The 22744-nt window shown below is 47.0% G+C and overlaps 1 protein-coding gene across 1 annotated transcript; it reads right to left on the bottom strand.

Annotated features, from left to right (window-relative positions):
- Window positions 1-8270: 8270 nt before the first annotated feature.
- On the bottom strand, window positions 8271-20178 carry LOC137097798 (octapeptide-repeat protein T2-like). The gene is made up of 7 exons (XM_067472930.1): window positions 20162-20178; window positions 16932-17157; window positions 16781-16842; window positions 11114-11178; window positions 10584-10645; window positions 10361-10529; window positions 8271-8467 (listed from the first exon to the last, which is right to left on the bottom strand). Exons 1-7 carry the CDS (start codon window positions 20176-20178, stop codon window positions 8271-8273), a joined length of 798 nt encoding a protein of 265 aa, XP_067329031.1.
- Between the last annotated feature and the right edge of the window lie 2566 nt (window positions 20179-22744).

Here is a 22744-nt window from a genome sequence, read left to right as displayed (position 1 = left end):
ATTAACGCGACAGCAATTCTAACAATAACAACAATTAACAGAAAACAATAATTATTATAGGCAAAAAACCCCCGTAAAACCAATAAAAGCAATAAAACCAATACAAACCTCATTGACGGTCAGCGTTTCACAATCTCATAGTTAAATTCCAATTCCCCAATTGTCAGTCCTTTCAGTCCTATCCATCTGGTTTCCATATCTAATTGTCAGATTGCCCAAAGGCCTGGTCCCACAACCACATCTTTACCTTTCTCCTGAAGGTGAGGAGGGATGTTGATGCCCTGATTTCCCCCGGGAGTGAGTTCCACAGGTGAGGGGCCACCACCGAGAAGGCCCTGCTCCTTGTCCCACCAGCCTCACTTGTGATAGCTGTGGGGTCGAGAGCAGGGCCTCCCCAGATGATCTCAAATTCTGGGGTGGGACGTAGAGGGAGATACGTTCGGACAGATACACAGGACCGGAACCGTAAAGGGTTTTGTAGGTCAAAACCAGCACCTTGAATTGTGCTCGGAATTGAACTGGCAGCCAGTGGAGCTGACACAGCAGGGAGGGGTGTGTGTGCTCCCTGTATGTCGCTCCGGTAAGCAATCTGGCTGCTGCTCGTTGGACCAGTTGAAGTTTCCGAACAGTCTTCAAGGGCAACCCCACGTAGAGTGCGTTTCAGTAGTCTATACGGGATGTAACAAGAGCGTGGACCACCGTGGCCAGATCAGACTTCCCAAGGTACGGGCGCAACTGGTGTACTTTTCTCCCTTTCGTCCATTCTATCTTCGTTACCTATCTTTACTATCTTTTATGGGATGGTACATTGGACTACCATGGCCAGATCTGGCATCTCAAGGTATGGGCACAGCTGGAAACCATGCAGAAACATGCAGATCAAGGATAGGGCTCCACAGTCACCTACGTACCCACTGCCAAGACACCAATCTTGGAAGACAATGAGGGATCACCTAAGTAAGCAACCACAGTTCTATAAAGTAGGGACGATGGACATTTGAGTGTACCGATTTCCGGCGTGCTGCACAATGCGCACCTCTTCCGCCAGCCGTTTTGGAAAGTCGTCTCCGACGTGGGCATGACTTCATTGGGAATTCATCACGGAGCTCGTCTTCCCCACCTCCCAAGCTGCCACGTCTTCTTTGGCAGTTGGCTGCCAGCGCGAATCCATTTGCGGCGGTGTCTTGGCCGCCTCGCTCCGTCTTTCATCTTCCAAGGATTTGTGCCTCCAGACGGATGGCATAAGCTGGATTTCTGACGCGTTTCCCCCCTGCTTTTTCTCTCCCTCCGGATTCCTCTGGGTTTGTTTGTGCGCGGCGCGCAAGGGGATTTGGAGCCGTTTTGTTCAAACAAGTCCCAGGCCGGGCTTTGCGGAGGCTTCGGAGGAAACAGCTGGGGTTGCAATTCCCCCAGATGTTGCACGGATAGACACTTTGGGGGAGGGAGAGAGAAGGGATTTGGCATCTCCATCATCCGTCCTTCGTAAGGTTAGGGCTCGGCGACGTCTGGAAGTCGACAAAACGCCAGGAATGGAAGAAGAAGAACCTCCCTCGAAGATCCGTGGCTTCTAGATAAACTCAAACTTTCAAGTCACCAGGTCACAACTAGCATGCCTTTGTACCCAGAGATGGACTCACAACCAATGGAAACAAGGGAATTCCACACCAGATGGATGGAAAGTCTGAATTGGCACGAGTTCCGTGCTATGAAGCCTGGCCGAACGAGTTGAAATACCCAAAGCACCATCATCTGAACGAGTTGAAATACCCAAAGCGCCAGAGGACCAACGAGTTCACATTTCAAGGAATCAGATTCCGACCTAGTGTCGTCGAGAGTCTGTTCAAAGCATCGCCACCCACAAGAATTGGCACGAGAAAGCCTAACGCTCAAACAAAAACTGGAGAGCCACCAAAATATGAGTCCAGAAGTAGGTGGTGGTGGCCAGAGAATGAGGAAACCAGTAATACCGGGCAGGGTTGCATGGAAGTTTGGGCGACCACCGAATAGCCTGGTTTGGCTTCTTTATAGTTAGCTCAGTGTCCTCTATTTAAATTGGAGCATGGTATTGCCTGACCCTTTGCTCCTGGAAATTAATGTGTATCTCTGGCATTACCTAGGTGTCATTGGGACTGCTGTCCACCTGTTTTCTCCCTTCTCCAGCTCCAAGAAGGCCTGCTCATTTCCTTCTCCAGGTCTGAGAAGAAGGTCTACTATCTTCCTTCTCCAACTCTGAGAAGACCTATTTTCTCCTTCCTCCAACTATGTAAAGGCCTAATTTCTCCTTCTCCAACTCTGTGAAGGTCTTCTTTCTCCTTTCTCCAACTCTGATAAGACCTACTTTCTCCCTCCTCCAGCTTTGAAGAGCCCTTCTTTCTTCCTTCACTAGCTTTCCTCCTTCACTAGCTCTATTTTTTCCCTTCTCTAGCTTGAGAAGGTCTACTTTCTCTATTCTCCAGCTGTGAGAAGGCCTGCCTTTCTCCAGTTCTGAGAACAAAGTCACTTTTTCCCTTTTCCAGCTCTGAAAAGGCCTACTTTCTCCTTCCCCAACTCTGTGAGGGCCTTTCTCCTTTCTCCAACTCTGTGAAGGTCTACTTTCTCCTTCCCCAACTCTGATAAGGCCTACTTTCTCCCTCCTCCAGCTTTGAAGAGCCCTTCTTTCTTCCCTCACTAGCTCTGAGAAGCTCTACTTTCTCCCTTTTCCAGCTCTGAGAAGGTCTACTTTCTCCATTCTCGAGCTGTGAGAAGGCCTGCCTTTCTCCAGCTCTGACAACAAAGTCACTTTCTCCCTTTTCCAGCTCTGAGAAGAAGGCCTACTTTCTCCCTACTCCAGCTCTGAGGTCTACCTTTTCCCTGCTCCAGCTCAGAGAAGGCCTATTTTCCTCCTCCAATTCTGAGGTCTACTTTCTTCCTTCTCCAGTTCAGAGAAGGCCTATTTTCATCCTTCTCCAATTCTGAGGTCTACTTTCCTCTTTCTCCAGCTCAGAGAAGGCCTATTTTCCTCCTTCTCCAATTCTGAGGTCTACTTTCTTCCTTCTCTGATTCTGAGAAGGCCTACTTTCTCTCTTCTCCAACTTTAAAAAGGCCTACTTAGTCCCTTCCAGAGTTGATTCCTGCCCAAAACCGAAGGTAGGACTAGATGCCTTCTGGAATCCTTTCCCATCTTTACGATTCTTCCATGTTCTTCTGAACCATTGCTTTTGAAGAAGCTCATGACTTTTCTTTCCCCCTCCCATCCTTGAGACCATAACTAATTTATGTTTTCGGAGACGTAACGTTCCGGCCTCGTGGCTTCGTGAGGTCTTGGCTCTTCCTCCCTGAAACTTGGAGCCCCCGAAAACCCAAATCCAGGTCTCGAAATGGGACACTGCGGTAGAACGAGATATGAAAAGAGACAGAGAGAGAATTTTTTTGCCTAGTTAATAGTGGAAGGAAGGTAGGAACCGTCAGATGAGACAGCCGGAGCCAAAACTCAGAGGAATTAAGACATCTCTTTGATAATAGAGACTATTTCATCTTGAAGTCTCTTTGCTTTGAGTTTGTCCTACGGTGTTTTTTCCCTCTCTCTCTATCCGTGGCTCATTCATATATGTATATAATGTCAGCATGCCATTCATCAAATCGGAGGAGAACTTTTGTGCTGGCTCCGTCTTTCTCGTTCTCCTCTTTCTCCCCTAAAACCCACAAATCCGAGCAATTTTGGAGAAGAAAGGCCACCGAGACCGAACAAATGCATCTCTTCCCGAACAAAGGGAAGAGCGAGGGGACCTCGGAGAGCATCTATTCCCCAAACTGTGTTGGCCTTGGAAGCGAGCACTGTGTTCTTTCTCCTGAATGGACAATGCAGAAGGGCAATGATTCCCAAACTTTGGTCTTCTAGATACGTCACCATCACCATTATCATCACCATCATTATTTCCCTCCCACCCTTCTCTCAATAGGGACTCAAGGTGGGTCACAATAATAGGACACAACCTAAAGAATCTCCTCCAGATACATTATTGTTATTGTTTGTATCCTGCCTTTCTCTCAATAGAATCAAACTTCCATTTCCAGAAGTCCAGTTTGGCCAACAGTCAGGAATTCTGGGGTCAGAAGTCCAAAACATAATATCTCCAGATGTTCTCCAACACCCAGAGAAGCAACGTTTGAAAATCACAGGAATAGTTAGATTTCCAGAAGTCCAGCTTGGCCAACAGTCAGGAATTCTGGGATCTGAAGTCCAAAAGACAATATCTGGAGAACATCCCCAGATGTTCTCCAACATCCGGAGAAGCAATGTTTACAAATAACAGGATTATATTTCCAGAAGTCCAGCTTGGCCAACAGTCAGGAATTTGGGGATCAGAAGTCCAAAACATAATATCTGGAGAATATCTCCAGATGTTCTCCAACATCTGGAGAAGCAATGTTTACAAATCACAGGATTGGTTAGTTTTCCAGAAGTCCAGCTTGGTCAACAGCCAGGAATTTTGGGATCAGAAGTCCAAAACATCGTATCTGGAGATGTGGCCAACAGTCAGCTTGGCCAACAGTCAGGAATTCTGGGATCTGAAGTCCAAAACATAATATCTGGAGAACATCTCCAGTTGTTCTCCAACATCCGGAGAAGTAACGTTTGAAAATCACAGGATTAGTTAGTCCAGCTTGGCCAGCAGTCAGGAATTTTGGGATCTGAAGTCCAAAACATAATATCTGGAGAACATCTCCAGATGTTCTCCAACATCCGAAGAAGCAACGTTTGAAAATCACAGGATTAGTTAGATTTCCAGAAGTCCAGCTTGGCCAACAGTGAGGAATTTTGGGATCAGAAGTCCAAAACATAATATCTGGGGAACATCTCCAGATATTCTCCAACATCCGGAGAAGCAACGATTGAAAATCACAGGATTAGTCAGATTTCCAGAAGTCCAGCTTGACCAACAGTGAGGAATTTTGGGATCAGAAGTCCAAAACATAATATCTGGAGAACATCTCCAGATGTTCTCCAACATTTAGAGAACCAACGTTTAATAATCACAGGATTAGTTAGGGGGATTTCATGATGTTGCTATCCTCCTCCTCCTCCTCCTCCTCCTCCTCCTCCTCCTCCTCCTCCTCCTTTACTCCTCTTCTCTTTCTAATATTCTTCTTCTTACTCTTCTTCTCCTCTTCTCCTAGTCCCTCCCTCTCTTTTTATTCATCTTTGCTGTCCAGTTGACTTTGACTCATGAACGAGATGCCTCCACATTGTCCTATTTCTGAAGGTAGAGGGGACTTCATAGATTGGAGGCTACCCATCTGCAACATGGTCTTCTTTCTTTTTCCTTGTCTTCTCTTGCCTTCACGCACAAACCTTTTACAGAATCTTAACGAAAACGATTGGGGAGTGTTTCGATTTCTCTCCCCTCTTCACCTTTTTTTTTGCGTGATTCTAATGCGCAATTTCAACAAATTGAAACTGAATCCAGACAAGACAGAGGTCCTACTGGTCAGTCGTAAGGCCGAACAGGGCATAGGGTTACAGCCTGTGCTGGACGGGGTTCCACTCCCCCTGAAGACGCAGGTTCGCAGCTTGGGAGTGATCCTGGACTCATCGCTGAGCCTGGAACCCCAGGTCTCGTCGGTGGCCGGGAGAGCTTTTGCGCAACTAAAACTTGTGCACCAGTTACGCCCGTACCTCGGAAGTCTGATCTGGCCACAGTGGTCCATGCTCTTGTTACATCCTAAATAGACTACTGCAACGCACTCTACGTGGGGTTGCCCTTGAAGACTGTTTGGAAACTCCAACTGGTCCAGTGAGCGGAAGCCAGATTGCTTACCGGGGCGACATACAGGGAGCACACCACCCCCTTGCTGTGCCAGCTCCACTGGCTGCCGGTTCAGTTTCGAGCCCAATTCAAGGTGCTGGTTTTGACCTACAAAACCCTTTACGGTTCCGGTCCACTGTATCTGTCTGAACGTATCTCCCTGTATGTCCCACCTCGGAATTTGAGATCATCTGGGGAGGCCCTGCTCTCGACCCCGCCACTAACACAAGTGAGACTGGTGGGGACGAGGAGCAGGGCCTTCTCAGTGGTGGCCCCTCACCTGTGGAACTCGCTTCCGGGGGAAATTAGGGCATCAACATCCCTCCTCTCCTTCAGGAGGAAGGTGAAGACATGGTTGTGGAACCAGGCCTTTGGGCAATCTGACAACTAGATACGGATAACCAGATGGATAGGACCGAAAGGACTGATAAGTGCGGAATTGGAATTGAACTATGAGATTGTGAAGCGCTGACCGTTAATGAGGAAAATGGTTTGTATTGGTTTTTATGGTTTTTTTGCCTTATAATAATTACTGTTCCTGTTAATTGATGTTATTGTTAAAGCTGCTGTTTTGTTAACTGATGTTATTGTTTTACTATTGTTATGTAGTGCGGGCACCGAATTGTGCCTCACTTTTGTAAGCCGCCCTGAGTCCTCCCCAGGGGTGAGAAGGGCGGGGTAGAAGCAACCGAAATAAATAATAAATAAATCCAACGAATTTGATCTGAAATACGAATTAAAAACGGACATTTGCACAACTCTAACCAGGGGCGGCTCGTCCATTACGCTAAGTAAGCGGTCGCAGAACATATTTTTTTTGCCAGGGGCGCAGAGGCACCTCTGTAAATGCCCCTCAACCACCACTTGGAAGCGCCCCCTCAGCTCACAACAGCCCTAGCAGTCCGGGGGAGCCCCGGCTTTCTTGCCTCCTGTTCCCAAAGGGGCCGGGCCCTTGAGCCTCGCCTAGCCCCTCTTGTTCCAGCTCCACCCGGCCACCGGGTGCGCGAGCAGAGCCACCGCTCAATCGTTCTCCATGTTCAATCCCTTCCCCATGACCGGCTCCCTTTCTCGATTCCCCGGCGCTCCACCCGCCTCCTCTCCCCAATCCGCGGGTGGGCCAAGGGGCCGAGCCGCCGCGCCTGGCCCGCTTCAGGTCCGGAGGCATGTCTGAAGACCCCAGCGTGTGTACCAAAAGTCGCCTCTTCTCCTGACTTTCTCTTCAGCCATTGGGACTAAGAGAGAGAGAGAGAGTGCCCGGATGGAGGTATCTCCCACCTCCGCTCCTTCCTTTGTTTTTGCGCCTACCTTCAGGAAAGGTGGGCATCTCCACCTCTCTCTCTCTCTTTCTCTCTCTTGGTCCCAATGGCTGAGGAGAAAGTCAGGAGAAGAGGTGACTTTTGGTGCACACGCCGGGGTCTTCAGGCATGTGCGGGCCAGGCAAGGGAGCAAGTGCGGAAAGTGTAGTTACTGGGATGTATAGTTCACCTACAATCAAAGAGCATTCTGAACTCCACCAATGATGGAATTGAACCAAATATGGCACACAGAACTCCCACGACGAACAGAAAATATATATCAATGATTGGGGGGGGGGGGGGGGGCAAAATACTGTTTGCTTACCATTGAATATTCCCTAGGGCCGCCTCTGACTCTAACATAGTCCTTAGAAGAAGACTATAAGAGGAGGAAACTTGAATCCGTACATCGGGCTCCAAGCTGAAGATATATCGAAATCCTCTGCCTCCCGCAAGGTAGGATTAATGGATGGGGAGTCGGCCTTGACCAGCCATTTTTCTCCTTCCTCTTACGACCCTAACGGTATTATATTGCATTTTTCCCCTGCTCTATTATTATTCTCTTCTTCGCTGTGCTCTTTTGTACTGACTCTCAGCGGTCTGCGGGGTCAGATCAGGACTGAAAAAAGTCCAGAGCGTGATTGCACATCTTCTCTTTTGCAGGTCGCGAGCGGAAAAAGGAAGGAAGGAAGGAAGGTCAGGCAGAACAACGGGACTTTTCCCAGCTGCAAACGCGCCTCCGCCTTCCATGCATTTCAGCATTCCCTGGGTTTTTCAGCTGGAGCAATGCACATGCTCCAATTCTTCTCCTCTCTTCTCCCTGAAGATACATCGGAGTCGAAGTGGATGTGTTTGTCATGTCAAGAACACTTTGGAGCAGTCCAAGGACAGCTGGATCTCAAGGCGAGCTCTTTTCCTGTTGCAAATGGCACTGAAACTTTTATGACTCCTTGGATACGGGCCTCACCATGCCTGCAGCGAGGTTCTTCAATACAGTAGACCCTCCTCTTCAAACCTCCTTCTCCACCTCCTTCTCCTTCTCCATCTCCACCTCCACCTCCTTCTCCTTCTCTTTCTCCTTCTCCTTCAAGTCAAACACTCTTTCCCCTTCCCCACCCCCATCTCCACCTTCTCCTTTCCATCTCCATCACCATCTCTATCTCCTTCTCCATCTCTATCTCCTTCTTCTTCAAGTCAAACACTCTTTCCCCTTCCCCTTCCCCTTTCCCATCCCCATCCCCATCTCCACCTCCTCCTTCTCCATCTCCATCTCCATCTCCTTCTCCTTCAAGTCAAACACTCTTTCCCCTTTCCCATCCCCATCTCCACCTCCTCCTCCTTCTTCATCTCCATCTCCATCTCTACCTCCTTCTCGCTTATCCACATCTGAAAAAGTATGTCCAGGAGTGGTTCATTTCAAAAGGGTTCAGTATTATGGTTTCGTGTCCTGCTTTTCCTCCTCCTCCTCATCTTGTCCTTCTTCATCATCTTCTTCTCCTTCTCCATCTACTTCTCCTTTCAAACACTCCTTCTCATTCTCCTTCATCTTCCACTTCTCCATCTCCTCCCCCTTCCCCTTCTCAATCACATTTTACATCTTAATCTCCTTCTCCTTTTTGTCAAACGCTCTTTTCATTCTTCTTCTCCATCTGCTTCAAGTCAAACACTCTTTCTCCTTCCCCTTCCCCATCTCCACCTCCTTCTCCTTCAAGTCACTCTTTCTCCTTCCCCTTCCCCTTTCCCTCCCCATTCCCCATTCCCATCTCAACCTCCTTCTCCTTCAAGTCAAACACTCTTTCCCCTTCCCCTTCCCCTTCCCCTTCCCCATTTCCACCTCCTTCTCCTTCTCCTTCTCCATCTCCATCTCCAAGTCAAACACTCTTTCCCCTTCCCCTCTCCCATCCCCATCCCCATCCCCATCCCCATCTCCATCTCCTTCTCCTTCTCCTTTTCCTTCTCCATCTCCATCTCCATCTCCATCTCCTTCTCCTTCAAGTCAAACACTCTTTCCCCTTTCCCATCCCCTTCCCCATCTCCATCTCCATCTCCATCTCCTTCTCCTTCTCCTTCTCCTTCTCCTTCTCATCTCCTTCTCCATCTCCATCTCCATCTCCATCTCCATCTCCATCTCCATCTCCATCTCCATCTCCATCTCCATCTCCTTCTCCTTCTCCTTCTCCTTCTCCTTTTCCTTCTCCATCTCCTTCTCCTTCTCCATCTCCATCTCCATCTCCATCCCGATCTCCACCTCCTTCTCCTTTCCATCTCCATCTCCATCACCATCTCCATCTCCATCTCCATCTCCTACTCCTTCAAGTCGAACACTCTTTCTCCTTCCCTTTCCCCATCTCCACCTCCTTCTCCTTCAACTCAAACACTCTTTCCTCTTCCCCTTTCCCATCCCCATCTCCACCTCCTTCTCCTTTCCATCTCCATCTCCATCTCCATCTCCATCTCCATCTCCACCTCCACCTCCACCTCCACCTCCTTCTCCTTCTCCTTCTCCATCCCCATCTCCATCTCCACCTCCACCTCCTTCTCCTTCTCCATCTCCATCTCCCTCTCCTTCAAGTCAAACACTCTTTCCCCTTCCCCTTCGAATCAAATTCTTCTCCTTCTCCCCCTTCCCTTTCCCCTTCTCCTTCTCTTCTCCTTCTCCTCCTTCACCTTCTCCTACATCTCCATCTCCTTCGAGGCCAACATTCCTTCTCATTCTCTTTTCTCCTTCTCCTCCTTCACCTCCATCCCTTTCCCCTTCTCCTTTGAATCAAGCACTCCTTCTCCTTGTCCTCCCCCTTTTCCTTCTCCTTCTCCATCTCCATCTCTTTCTCCTCCTCTTCACGTTCTTTTTTTTTTTTGGAAGCAGGATTGAACTTCAAAGAGAGCTGGGGCCACTGCTGGGTCTCAGGGATAGGCTTGCTTCTTTCTCTATCTCTTTTCTATATAAAATATATATTTGTTTCAAGGGCTGATCACGCTTGGCTTAATAAATATTTATGCCGCTGTGAGAATTCATGATGGAAATAAATAGCGGTTATTTTCTCCGCTTAGGACAGAAAATGTTTCTGAAGTGGAATTAAATGTGTGATTTATACATCCGGGAAGGATGTAATTGGATTTATAATAAACAGGTGTTTACATCCTTATCAACCTGTAATGATGTCATAACAAGGAAACCGGGGAGGAGAGAGGAAATGCTATCGCCAGGCGAGGAATGGAGCCTCCTCCTCCTCCTCTCCTTCATTTTCTTTCTTCTTTTCGTTCTTCTTTTCTGTCTGCCTCCTCCTATCTCCTCGTTTCCTCTTTTTCTTGTTCTCGTTTCCTTCTTCTTCCTCCTCCTCCCCTTCTTCTTTCTTTCCTTCTCCTTTTCTTTTTTCTCCTCCTGTTCTCTTCCTTCTCTTCTTTCTTCTCTCCTCCTCCTCCTCCGCTTCCTTTCCTCTTCCTCTTTCTTCTCCTCTCCTTCTCCTCCGTCTTGCCTTCTTTCCGCTTTCTCCTCCAAGACTATTTTTTCTTCTCTTCCACCTCTTTCTTCTTCTCTCCTCCTCCTCCTCTCTTCTTGTTCCTCTTCCTGTCTTTATCCTCCTTCAGCTCTTCCTCCTCTTTCTTCTTCTCTCTTTCTCCTCCTGTCCTTATACTCTTCCTTCGTTTCCTCCTCTTTCATCTTCTCGTCTTCTCTCACTTTCCTTTCTTCTCTCCTTCTCCTTCTCCTCCTCTTCTCTTCTTGTTCCTCTTCCTGTCCTTATCCTCCTTCATCTCTTCCTCCTCTTTCTTCTTCTCTTCTTGTTCCTCTTTCTGTCCTTATCCTCTTCCTTCGTTTCCTCCTCTTTCATCTTCTCGTCTTCTCCCTCTTCCCTTTCTTCTCTCCTCCTCCTCTTCTCTTCTTCTTCCTCTTCCTGTCCTTATCCTCCTTCATGTCTTCCTCCTCTTTCTTCTTCTCTCTTTCTCCTCCTCTTGTCCTTATCCCCTTCCTTCATTTCCTCCTCTTTCACCTTCTCGTCTTCTCTCTCTTCCCTTTCTTCTCTCATCCTCCACTCATCTTCTTCCTCTTCCCATCCTTATCCTGTTCCTTCTGTTCCCTTTCTTCTTCTCTCCTCCTCCTCCTCCTTCTCCTTCTCCTCCTAATTCTTCTCTCCTTCTCCCCTTGCCTTCCCCTCCCCTTCCCCTCTTTTTCTCTTCTTCCTCTTTCTTCTTCTCCTCTTCTACATTTCTTCCTTCTCTTCCTCCCCTTTCTTCTAAATGGTAAATTTCTTCTTCCTCCTCCTGCCCTCCTCCTCCTCTTCTCTTCTTCATTCTCCTATCCATTTCCTGCTCCTTCTCCTGCTTCTGCTCCTGCTCCTCCTCCTCCTCCTCGTTCTTCTCTCCTTCTCCATTTGTCTTCCCCTCCCTTTCCCCTCTTTTTCTCTTCTTCCTCTTTCTTCTTCTCTCCTCCTCTTCTTCTACTCTTCTTCCTTCTCTTCCTCCCCTTTCTTCTAAATGGTAACTTTCTTCTTCCTCCTCCTGCCCTCCTCCTCCTCCTTTTCTTCATTCTCCTATCCATTTCCTCTTCCTCCTCCTCATTCTTCTCTCCTTCTCCCCTTGCCTTCCCTTTCCCCTCTTTTCTTCCTCTTTCTTCTTCTTTCCTCCTCCTCATTCTTCTCTCCTTTTCCCCTTCCCTTCCCCTTCCCTTTCCCCTCTTTTTCTCTTCTTCCTCTTCTTCTCTCCTCCTCTTCTTCTACTCTTCTTCCTTCTCTTCCTCTCCTTTCTTCTAAATTGTAAATTTCTTCTTCCTCCCCCTGCCTTCCTTTTCCTCTTCTCTTCTTCTTCTTCATTCTCCTATCCATTTCCTCTTCCTCCTCCTCATTCTTCTCTCCTTTCCCCCTTCCCTTCCCCTTCTTTTTCTCTTCTTCCTCTTCTTCTCTCCTCTTCTTCTTCTACTCTTCTTCCTCCTCTTCCTCCCCTTTCTTCTTCCCTCCTCCTCCTCTTCCTCCTTTTTGTCTTCTCCCTTTCTTCTCAAGGCGTGGGCAGTGCTGAAGTTAGGTTGGAGGGCTCAGGTGACACTTGGATCAAGATGTCCTCAATCTGAACCCGGTGCTCCAACCACTACTCCACTTTGCCCGGCCAACTCTTTGGCATCTCAGGAGCTTCCGATGTCCTTGGGCTCCTCAATCTGAAGGAATCCATTGGGACAGTGAAGCAGGCGTGTTCCTCTGAAGGGAGAGAACGAGAGGAGGAGGAACTCAAGGGAATCCGGTTGGAACGTTCAGGCTCAACCCCAGAGGAAACAGAGTTGGACTCTTCCCGCCGCAGATGTCCAAACGGTGCATGTCAGCTTCCGCGAGGGAAGCGCATCGGTGTGGCAACCCGGCGTATGGAACGCCGTGCCCCAGGGAGGTCTACCAGCCGGGCCCTGTCCGCCCTGGTTAAGGATTTAATTGAACCATCCAGCTTTGCTCCAAAGGCATCTTCCTAGAGTCTGGGAGACACCGGAAAAAGAAAACAGAGATTGCGCGTGAAAAATTGTAAAAATCCCCTCGCATCACATATTCCTGCGCTTCAGAATAGTGTTGTCGAAGGCTTTCGTGGCCGGAATCACTAGGTGGTTGTAAGTTTTCTGGGCTGTCTGGCCATGATCCAGAAGCATTCTCTCCTGACGTTTCACCCACATCTATGGTAGGCATCCTCAGAGGTTGAGAGGTCTCTCGGAAACTAGGCAAGTGGAATGTCCAGGGCGGGAGAAAGAATTCTTCTCTGTTTGAGGTAGGTGTCAATGTTTCCATTTGCCTCCTTTATTAGTATTTAATGACCTAGCAGTTTTCAAGGTGTGACTTCTTACTGCCTGGGAGAATCCTTTGTTGAGCGGTCTGGAGTTCCCCTGTTTTTGAATTTTGTTCTTTATTTGCTGTTATGATTTTATAGTTTTGCTACCTTGATTATGATTTTATGCTGTTATGATTTTATAGTTTTGCTACCTAGTAATTAATGCCCTAGCGGTCTTCAAGGTGTGCCTTCTTACTGCCTGGGGGAATCCTTTGTTGGGAATGTCCAGGGTGGAAGAAAGAACTCTTCTCTGATTGAGGTAAGTGTAAATGTTTCGATTTGCCACCTTCATTAGTATTTAATGGCCTAGCGGTTTTCAAGGTGTGCCTTCTTACTGCCTGGGGGAATCCTTTGTTGGGAATGTCCAGGGTGGAAGAAATAACTCTTTTCTGTTTGAGGTAAGTGTGAATCTTTCATTCGGCCACATTGATTAGCATTTAATGGTCTAGCAGTTTTCAAGATGTGTCTTCTTACTGCATGGGGGAATCCTTTGTTAGGAATGTCCAGGGTGGAAGAAAGAACTCTTTTCTGTTTGAGGTAGGTGTGACTGTTTCAATTTGCCACCTTGATTAGCATTTAATGGCCTAGCAGTTTTCAAGGTATGTCTTCTTACTGCATGGGGGAATCCTTTGTTAGGAATGTGCAGGGTGGAAGAAATAACTCTTTTCTGTTTGAGGTAAGTGTGAATGTTTCATTCGGCCACCTTGATTAGCATTTAATGGCCCAGCAGTTTTCAAGGTGTGGCTTCTTACTGCCTGGGGGAATCCTTTGTTGGGAATGTCCAGGGTGGAAGAAAGAACTCTTCTCTGTTTGAGGTAGGTGTTAATGTTTCCATTTGCTACCTTGATTAGTATTTAATGGCCTAGCAGTTTTCAAGATGTGTCTTCTTACTGCATGGGGGGATCCTTTGTTAGGAATGTCCAGGGTGGAAGAAATAACTCTTTTCTGTTTGAGGTAAGTGTGAATGTTTCATTCGGCCACCTTGATTAGCATTTAATGGTCTAGCAGTTTTCAAGATGTGTCTTCTTACTGCATGGGGGAATCCTTTGTTAGGAATGTCCAGGGTGGAAGAAAGAAGTCTTTTCTGTTTGAGGTAGGTGTGACTGTTGCAATTGGTCACCTTGATTAACATTTAATGGCCTGGCATTTTTAAGGTGTGGCTTCTTACTGCCTGGGGGAATCCTTTGTTGAGAGGTCTGAAGTTCCCCTGTTTTTGAATTTAGTTCTTTATTTGCTGTTATGATTTTATAGTTTTTTAATACTAGTGGTCAGATTTTGTTCAGTTTCGTGGTTTCTGTCTTCCAGACAAGAAACAATCAGGGACAGCTAATCACCCCTCAACAAAGGATTTCCCCAGGCAGTAAGAAGCCAGACCTTGCAAACTGCTAAGCCATTAAATGCTAATCACGGTGGTCCATTGCTACATTCACACCTACCTCAAAGAGACCAGAGTTCTTTCTCCCACCCAGACAAGAAACAATCAGGGACAGCTAATCACCTTTCAACAAAGGATTTCCCCAGGCGGTAAGAAGCCAGACCTTGCAAACTGCAAGGTCATTAAATGCTAATCACGGTGGTCCATTGCCACATTCACACGTATCTCAAACAGACCAGAATTCTTTCTCCCACCCAGACAAGAAACAATCGGGGACAGCTAATCACCTCTCAACAAAGGATTGCCCCAGGCAGTAAGAAGCCAGATCTTATTATAATATACTAAATAAATAAATTAATAAATAATACTTTATTTATATACTGCTCTATTTCCTTGAGGGGGACTCATCCCTTGGCTTCCCTCATGTTCTTGCATGGGAAGCTAGAGCTGACAGATGGGAGCTCACCCCGGCCTGCGGAATCAAACTGCTGACCTTCAGGCTTTACCAGTTAAATCCATTGTGCCCCCATGATGCTGACAACAACAACAACATTGTCTCTTTAGAATAACAAACTGATTTCGAGGCCGATGGACTCTCCATCTTTGGAGGCCTTTCAATGAAGTTTGGAAGGCCATCTTTTAGCTGTAACATGGCAAGACGGGGTTGGATTGGATGCTCTTTGGGGTCCTGTGATGCTGTAATTGTAGGGAAGCCCACATTGGTCCGATCCGGGCTCTCTTACTTGTGCTTCTTGTAGGCAAAACCTTGTGTCCGTTGAAGCGTACGTGGCACTAAATGCTGAGCTCAGCAAAATCCCGGATGGCGTTCCAGTTGGCAACGCGGCGGGGACCGAGGTAGAAAGCACGCCTTATGTCGGAAACATTGTCAAATGTTAATGATGCAGAGCCGACTCTGGTTGGATGCACCGTGCTGCTCTACTTTCCCTGTATTTTGCAAAGAAGGGCATCGGAAATGGATGTGCCATTACGTCCCATGTGCAGTTTGCTGGGGGATTAATAAAAAAGATTAAACTGTGATGCCGAAAAGCCGAGGAGGAGCGGAGATTGGCTCCGGCTTGCTTTCGTGTTGGGTGGGTTTTCGTACCGGGAGGACCCTTACCGTTACGGGCTCCCGAAAGTACCGAAAGAAACGGAAAAAAACGAATTCCACGCACAAGTCTATTTCTTAGTTCTAAATCAGGGGTCCCCAAACTAAGGCCCGGGGGCCGGATCCGGCCCCCCGAGGGCATTTATCCGGCCCGCAGGGTGTGGAGAAGGTGGGGGAGGTGGCGGGCGAAGCAGCTTCGGAGCCGCTTCGTCCTCCTCCTCCCTGGGCCAAGCCAGCTTTTCTGCCTTTGGGAAGGGGCCACGAGCTGCGTGCTCCCGCAGAGCAAAGCCTCTTTCTCTTTTTCGTTCCTTCTCTCCTTCCTTCTCTACCTTTCTTTCTTTCCTTTTCTCCTTCCCTCCTTCTTTCCCTCTCTCCCCCTCCTTCTCTCCTTCCTTCAATCTCTACCCTTCTTTCTTTCTTTCTTTCTTTCTTTCTTTCCTTCTTTCTCTCCTTCCCTCCTTTTCCCCCTTCTTCTTTCCCATTTCTCTCTCTTTCTCTCCCTCCTTCTCTCCTTCCTCCATTCTCTACCCTTCTTTCTTTCTTTCCTCCCCTCCTTCTTTCCCTCTTTCCTTCTCTCCTTCCTTCCTTCTCTACCCTTCTTTCTTTCTTTCCTTCCCCTTCTTTCCACCCCTCTTTCCCTCTTTCTTTCTCTCTTTCTCTCCCTCCTTCTCCCCTTCCTTCATTCTCTACCCTTTTTTGTTTCCTTCCCTCCTTCCCTTCTTCTTTCCCTCTTTTCTTCTCTCCTACCTTCTTTCTCTACCCTTCTTTCTTTCCTTCTTTCTCTCCTTCCCCTTTCTTTCTTTCCCTCTTTCTTTCTTTCTTTCTTTCTCTCTTTCTTTCTCTCTCTCTTTCTTTCCCTCCTTTCCCCCTTCCTTCATTCTCTACCTGATGTTCTCCTGATGTTCTCTCTTTGGTTCCATCCTTCCTTGTCTCTTTCCTTCCTTCCCACCCTCTTTCTCTTTTTCGTTCCTTCTCTCCTTCCTTCTCTACCTTTCTTTCTTTCCTTTTCTCCTTCCCTCCTTCTTTCCCTCTCTCCCCCTCCTTCTCTCCTTCCTTCAATCTCTACCCTTCTTTCTTTCTTTCTTTCTTTCTTTCTTTCTTTCTTTCTTTCCTTCTTTCTCTCCTTCCCTCCTTTTCCCCCTTCTTCTTTCCTTTTTCTCTCTCTTTCTCTCCCTCCTTCTCTCCTTCCTCCATTCTCTACCCTTCTTTCTTTCTTTCCTCCCCTCCTTCTTTCCCTCTTTCCTTCTCTCCTTCCTTCCTTCTCTACCCTTCTTTCTTTCTTTCCTTCCCCTTCTTTCCACCCCTCTTTCCCTCTTTCTTTCTCTCTTTCTCTCCCTCCTTCTCCCCTTCCTTCATTCTCTACCCTTTTTTGTTTCCTTCCCTCCTTCCCTTCTTCTTTCCCTCTTTTCTTCTCTCCTACCTTCTTTCTCTACCCTTCTTTCTTTCCTTCTTTCTCTCCTTCCCCTTTCTTTCTTTCCCTCTTTCTTTCTTTCTTTCTTTCTCTCTTTCTTTCTCTCTCTCTTTCTTTCCCTCCTTTCCCCCTTCCTTCATTCTCTACCTGATGTTCTCCTGATGTTCTCTCTTTGGTTCCATCCTTCCTTGTCTCTTTCCTTCCTTCCCACCCTCTTTCTCTTTTTCGTTCCTTCTCTCCTTCCTTCTCTACCTTTCTTTCTTTCCTTTTCTCCTTCCCTCCTTCTTTCCCTCTCTCCCCCTCCTTCTCTCCTTCCTTCAATCTCTACCCTTCTTTCTTTCTTTCTTTCTTTCTTTCTTTCTTTCTTTCTTTCTTTCCTTCTTTCTCTCCTTCCCTCCTTTTCCCCCTTCTTCTTTCCTTTTTCTCTCTCTTTCTCTCCCTCCTTCTCTCCTTCCTCCATTCTCTACCCTTCTTTTTTCTTTCCTTCCCTCTTTTTTTCCCTCTTTCCTTCTCTCCTTCCTTCCTTCTCTACCCTTCTTTCTTTCTTTCCTTCCCCTTCTTTCCACCCCTCTTTCTTTCTCTCTTTCTCTCCCTCCTTCTCCCCTTCCTTCTTTCTCTACCCTTCTTTCTTTCCTTCTTTCTCTCCTTCCCCTTTCTTTCTTTCCCTCTTTCCCTCTTTCTTTCTTTCTCTCTTTCTTTCCCTCCTTTTCCCCTTCCTTCATTCTCTACCCTTCTTTCTTTCCTTCCCTCCTTCTTCCCTTCTTCTTTCCCTCTTTATTTCTCTCCTTTCTTCTCTACCCTTCTTTCTCTCCTTCCCCCTTCTTTCCCTTTCTTTCTCTTTCTCTCCCTCCTTCTCGCCTTCCTTCTCTACCCTTCTTTCTTTCCTTCTTTCTCTCCTTCCCCTTTCTTTCTTTCCCTCTTTCTTTCTTTCTCTCTTTCTTTCCCTCCTTTCCCCCTTCCTTCATTCTCTACCCTTCTTTCTTTCCTTCCCTCCTTCTTCCCTTCTTCTTTCCCTCTTTATTTCTCTCCTTTCTTCTCTACCCTTCTTTCTCTCCTTCCCCCTTCTTTCCCTTTCTTTCTCTTTCTCTCCCTCCTTCTCGCCTTCCTTCTCTACCCTTCTTTCTTTCCTTCTTTCTCTCCTTCCCCTTTCTTTCTTTCCCTCTTTCCCTCTTTCTTTCTTTCTCTCTTTCTTTCCCTCCTTTCCCCCTTCCTTCATTCTCTACCCTTCTTTCTTCCCTTCCCTCCTTCTTCCCTTCTTCTTTCCCTCTTTATTTCTCTCCTTTCTTCTCTACCCTTCTTTCTCTCCTTCCCCCTTCTTTCCCTTTCTTTCTCTTTCTCTCCCTCCTTCTCGCCTTCCTTCTCTACCCTTCTTTCTTTCCTTCTTTCTCTCCTTCCCCTTTCTTTCTTTCCCTCTTTCCCTCTTTCTTTCTTTCTTTCTCTCTTTCTTTCCCTCCTTTTCCCCTTCCTTCATTCTCTACTCTTCTTTCTTTCCTTCCCTCCTTCTTCCCTCCTTCTTTCCCTCTTTATTTCTCTCCTTTCTTCTCTACCCTTCTTTCTCTCCTTCCCCCTTCTTTCCCTTTCTTTCTCTTTCTCTCCCTCCTTCTCGCCTTCCTTCTCTACCCTTCTTTCTTTCCTTCTTTCCCTCCTTCCCCTTTCTTTCTTTCCCTCTTTCTTTCTCTCTTTTTTTCCCTCCTTTCCCCCTTCCTTCATTCTCTACCCTTCTTTCTTTCCTTCCCTCCTTCTTCCCTCCTTCTTTCCCTCTTTATTTCTCTCCTTTCTTCTCTACCCTTCTTTCTCTCCTTCCCCCTTCTTTCCCTTTCTTTCTCTTTCTCTCCCTCCTTCTCGCCTTCCTTCTCTACCCTTCTTTCTTTCCTTCTTTCTCTCCTTCCCTCCTTCTTTGCCTCCTTCTCTCCCTCCTTCTTTCTTTCCTTCCTTCTTTCCCCCTTTCTGTGTATGCATTTTGTGTGTGTATATGCATAGATGTGTGTGTTTGTGTGTGTGTGTGTGCAAAACCATATATATATATATATATATATATATATATATATATATATATATATATATATATGGTTTTGCACATGTAAATGGACAAAAACCAAAAATTCCTTCCTTCTCTGGTTTAAAACTGGCTTCTCTGGCATGAGCTGAGGCCAGGAAATTCCTTCCTTCTCTGGTTTAAAACTGGCTTGAGCCGAGGCCAGGGACTAAAAGCGGAGGAAAGCCGAATCATTTCCAACTCACTTCACGAGTCGTAACAAAAATGGCGGAAAAAGGACCTCCGGTTTTCTTAAGAACTTCAAAATGGCTTCAAAAAGGCATTTTTTCCAACTTTATTCCGAACTAGCTTTACCCACCATGCGTTGCTGTGGCCAACCTTCTCTCCCTCTTTCTCTCCTTCTTTCAGTCCTTCCTTCATTTCCTTTTCTTCTTTCCTTTCTTCCTTCTCTACCTGTTTACTTCCTTCCTTAGTTTTTTGCTCCCATCCTTCTCTTTATTTCTTTCCTTCCCTCCCTCTTTCTCTCCTTCTTTCTCTTCTTCCTTTGCTCCGTCTTTCCTCCCTTCCCTTTTTCGTTCCTTCGCTCCTCCTTCCTTCTCTTCCTCTTTCCTTCCTCCTCCCTTTTTTCCCTTCCTCTTTCTCTCCTTTCTTCCCTCTCTATCTCTTTCCTTCCTTCCTTCGCTCTTGACTTCCAGACTTCCTTTTCTTTCTTTTCTTCCCTCCCTTTCTCTTCTTCCTTTGCTTTTTTTCCTCTCTTCCCCTTCCCAACTTCATAGAATCATAGAATCATAGAATCAAAGAGTTGGAAGAGACCTCCTGGGCCATCCAGTCCAACCCCATTCTGCCAAGAAGCAGGAACATTGCATTCAAATCACCCCTCACAGATGGCCATCCAGCCTCTGCTTAAAAGCTTCCAAAGAAGGAGCCTCCACCACACTCCGGGGCAGAGAGTTCCACTGCTGAACGGCTCTCACAGTCAGGAAGTTCTTCCTCATGTTCAGATGGAATCTCCTCTCTTGTAGTTTGAAGCCATTGTTCCGCGTCCTAGTCTCCAAGGAAGCAGAAAACAAGCTTGCTCCCTCCTCCCTGTGGCTTCCTCTCACATATTTATACATGGCTATCATATCTCCATTCAGCCTTCTCTTCTTCAGGCTAAACATGCCCAGTTCCCTAAGCCACTCCTCATAGGGCTTGTTCTCCAGACCCTTGATCATTTTAGTCGCCCTCCTCTGGACACATTCCAGCTTGTCAATATCTCTCTTGAATTGTGGTGCCCAGAATTGGACACAATATTCCAGATGTGGTCTAACCAAAGCAGAATAGAGCATGGGGAGCATTACTTCCTTAGATCTAGACACTATGCTCCTATTGATGCAGGCCAAAATCCCATTGGCTTTTTTTGCCGCCACATCACATTGTTGGCTCATGTTCTCCTTCCTCCCCACGAGGACTCCAAGATCTTTTTCACACGTACTGCTCTCGAGCCAGGCATTGTCCCCCATTTTGTATCTTTGCATTTAGTTTCTTCTGCCAAAGTGGAGTATCTTGCATTTGTCACTGTTGAACTTCATTTTGTTAGTTTTGGCCCATCTCTCTAATCTGTCAAGATCGTTTTGAATCCTGCTCCTGTCCTCTGGACTATTGGCTCTCCCTCCCAATTTGGTGTCGTCTGCAAACTTGATGATCCTGCCTTCTAGCCCTTCATCTGAGTCATTAATAAAGATGTTGAACAGGACCGGGCCCAGGACGGAACCCTCCTGATGGCACTCCGCTCGTCACTTCTTTCCAAGATGAAGAGGAAGCATTAGTGAGCACTCTCTGTGTTCGTCCACTTAACCAATTACAGATCCACCTCACCGTAGTTTTGCCTAGCCCACATTGGACTAGTTTCCTTGCCAGAAGGTCATGGGGGACCTTGTCAAAGAAGGCCTTCCTGAAATCCAGGTACGCTACATCCACGGCATTCCCCGCATCTACCCAGCTTGTAGCTCTATCGAAGAAAGAGATCAGATTAGTCTGGCATGACTTGTTTTTGATAAATCCATGTTGACTATTAGCGATGACTGCATTTGTTTCTAAGTGTTTGCAGACCGCTTCCTTAACAATCTTTCCCAGAATCTTGCCCGGTATCGACGTGAGGCTGACCGGACGGTAGTTGTTTGGGTCATCCTTTTTTCCCTTCTTGAAGATTGGGACCACATTGGCCCTCCTCCAATCTGTTCCAATCTGCTCCAATCATCAATTCCCCTTCCTTCCTTCCTTCCTTCCTTCCTTCCTTCCTTCCTTCCTTCCTTTTGACACCTTCCCTTCCCCTTCCCTTTCTTCTTCTTTTTCTTTTTTCTATCTTTCTTTCCTTTCCTCCTTCCTTCCTTTCTCCCTTTTTTCCCATCCTCCTTCTCTCTCTGTATTCTTTCTTTCCTACCTTTCTTCTTTCATATACCTTCTCAACTTCCCTCCCTTCCTTCCTTCCTTCCTTCTTTTCTTTCCTTCCTTCCTTCCTTTCTCCGTTCACGCAGCATCCTGGCCCCCAGCGAGCAGGTCGCATTCTAGAACTACAGTTCCCAGAGTGCATTGCGTGTGTACTTCCTCCCCTGGGCACTGCACATGCTCAGTTGGTTTTTGTAATTGTGAGTTTGTTGAAATGTTGTTTGGAATTTTGATTCACGTTGTGCATACCTTGTGGGTTGAGGTATGTGCACGGCAAATTTGGTGAGTTTTCGTCGGGGTTTTTTCGCGTTTTGCTGTCCCGTTGAACACCCTTTCCATTTTTATATATATAGATTACGGAGATTCTGACGGTACCTAACCATGCCTAGCAGACAGCTTGCCCCCTTGCATTGTGGGATGTGCTCTGTCACTTTTCATTGCCTCAGTGGCTTAGAAATGGTTTAACACGAGTGGCGTGGGATAAGGTCCATACCCTCTGCCTCCGAGGTTTTCCCTCTCCTTGTGGTTGCAGCACCGCTATTTATTTATTATTTATTTATTTACTGCACTTGTAGACCGCCGTTCTCAGCCCTAGGGCGACTCACGGCGGTGTACAACATATAAAAACAATTTACAATAAAGGCAATATCACAAACAACAATAACAACATCACTATCAATAATACAGTTACACTAAATCATTCGCGGCGTCTCATCATAGAATCACAATCCAATCTCGTTATCCGTATTCCGTTCCAATCGTCATTGCCAATAGTTGTAGCACTTAGTCAAACGCCTTCTCAAACAACCACGTCTTTAGTCTCTTGCGGAATGTCATAAGGGAGGGCGCCTGTCTGATGTCCACAGGGAGGGTGTTCCACAGCCGGGGGGCCACCACCGAGAAGGCCCTATCCCTCGTCCCCGCCAGGCGTGCCTGTGAGGCTGGCGGGATCGAGAGAAGGGCCTCCCCGGACGATCTCAAAGTCCTCGTGGGCATCAATAGGAGCATAGTGTCTAGATCTAAGGAAGTAATGCTACCCCTCTATTCTGCTTTGGTTAGACCACATCTGGAATATTGTGTCCAATTCTGGGCACCACAATTCAAGAGAGATATTGACAAGCTGGAATGTGTCCAGAGGAGGGCAACTAAAATGATCAAGGGTCTGGAGAACAAGCCCTATGAGGAGCGGCTTAGGGAACTGGGCATGTTTAGCCTGAAGAAGAGAAGGCTGAGAGGAGATATGATAGCCATGTATAAATATGTGAGAGGAAGCCACAGGGAGGAGGGAGCAAGCTTGTTTTCTGCTTCCTTGGAGACTAGGATCCGGAACAATGGCTTCAAACTACAAGAGAGGAGATTCCATCTGAACATTAGGAAGAACTTCCTGACTGTGAGAGCCGTTCAGCAGTGGAACTCTCTGCCCCGGAGTGTGGTGGAGGCTCCTTCTTTGGAAGCTTTTAAGCAGAGGCTGGATGGCCATTTGTCAGGGGTGATTTGAATGCAATATTCCTGCTTCTTGGCAGAATGGGGTTGGACTGGATGGCCCATGA

The sequence above is a fragment of the Anolis sagrei genome, chromosome 13 (assembly GCF_037176765.1).
Source record: "Anolis sagrei isolate rAnoSag1 chromosome 13, rAnoSag1.mat, whole genome shotgun sequence".
Taxonomy (NCBI): domain Eukaryota; kingdom Metazoa; phylum Chordata; class Lepidosauria; order Squamata; family Dactyloidae; genus Anolis; species Anolis sagrei.
This window is presented reverse-complemented; position numbering and strand designations above follow the sequence as displayed.

Excerpts from the sequence above, each read along its gene's own strand:
- LOC137097798 (XM_067472930.1), bottom strand. Across the intron at positions 10,646-11,113 it reads TGGGAAGAGGAAGAAGATGA|AGGAACAAGAAGAGAGGAGG; the intron begins GTGGAGGATGAG and ends AAAGACAGGAAG. Across the intron at positions 8,468-10,360 it reads AAACGAGGAGATAGGAGGAG|ATGTGGATAAGCGAGAAGGA; the intron begins GCAGACAGAAAA and ends ATACTTTTTCAG.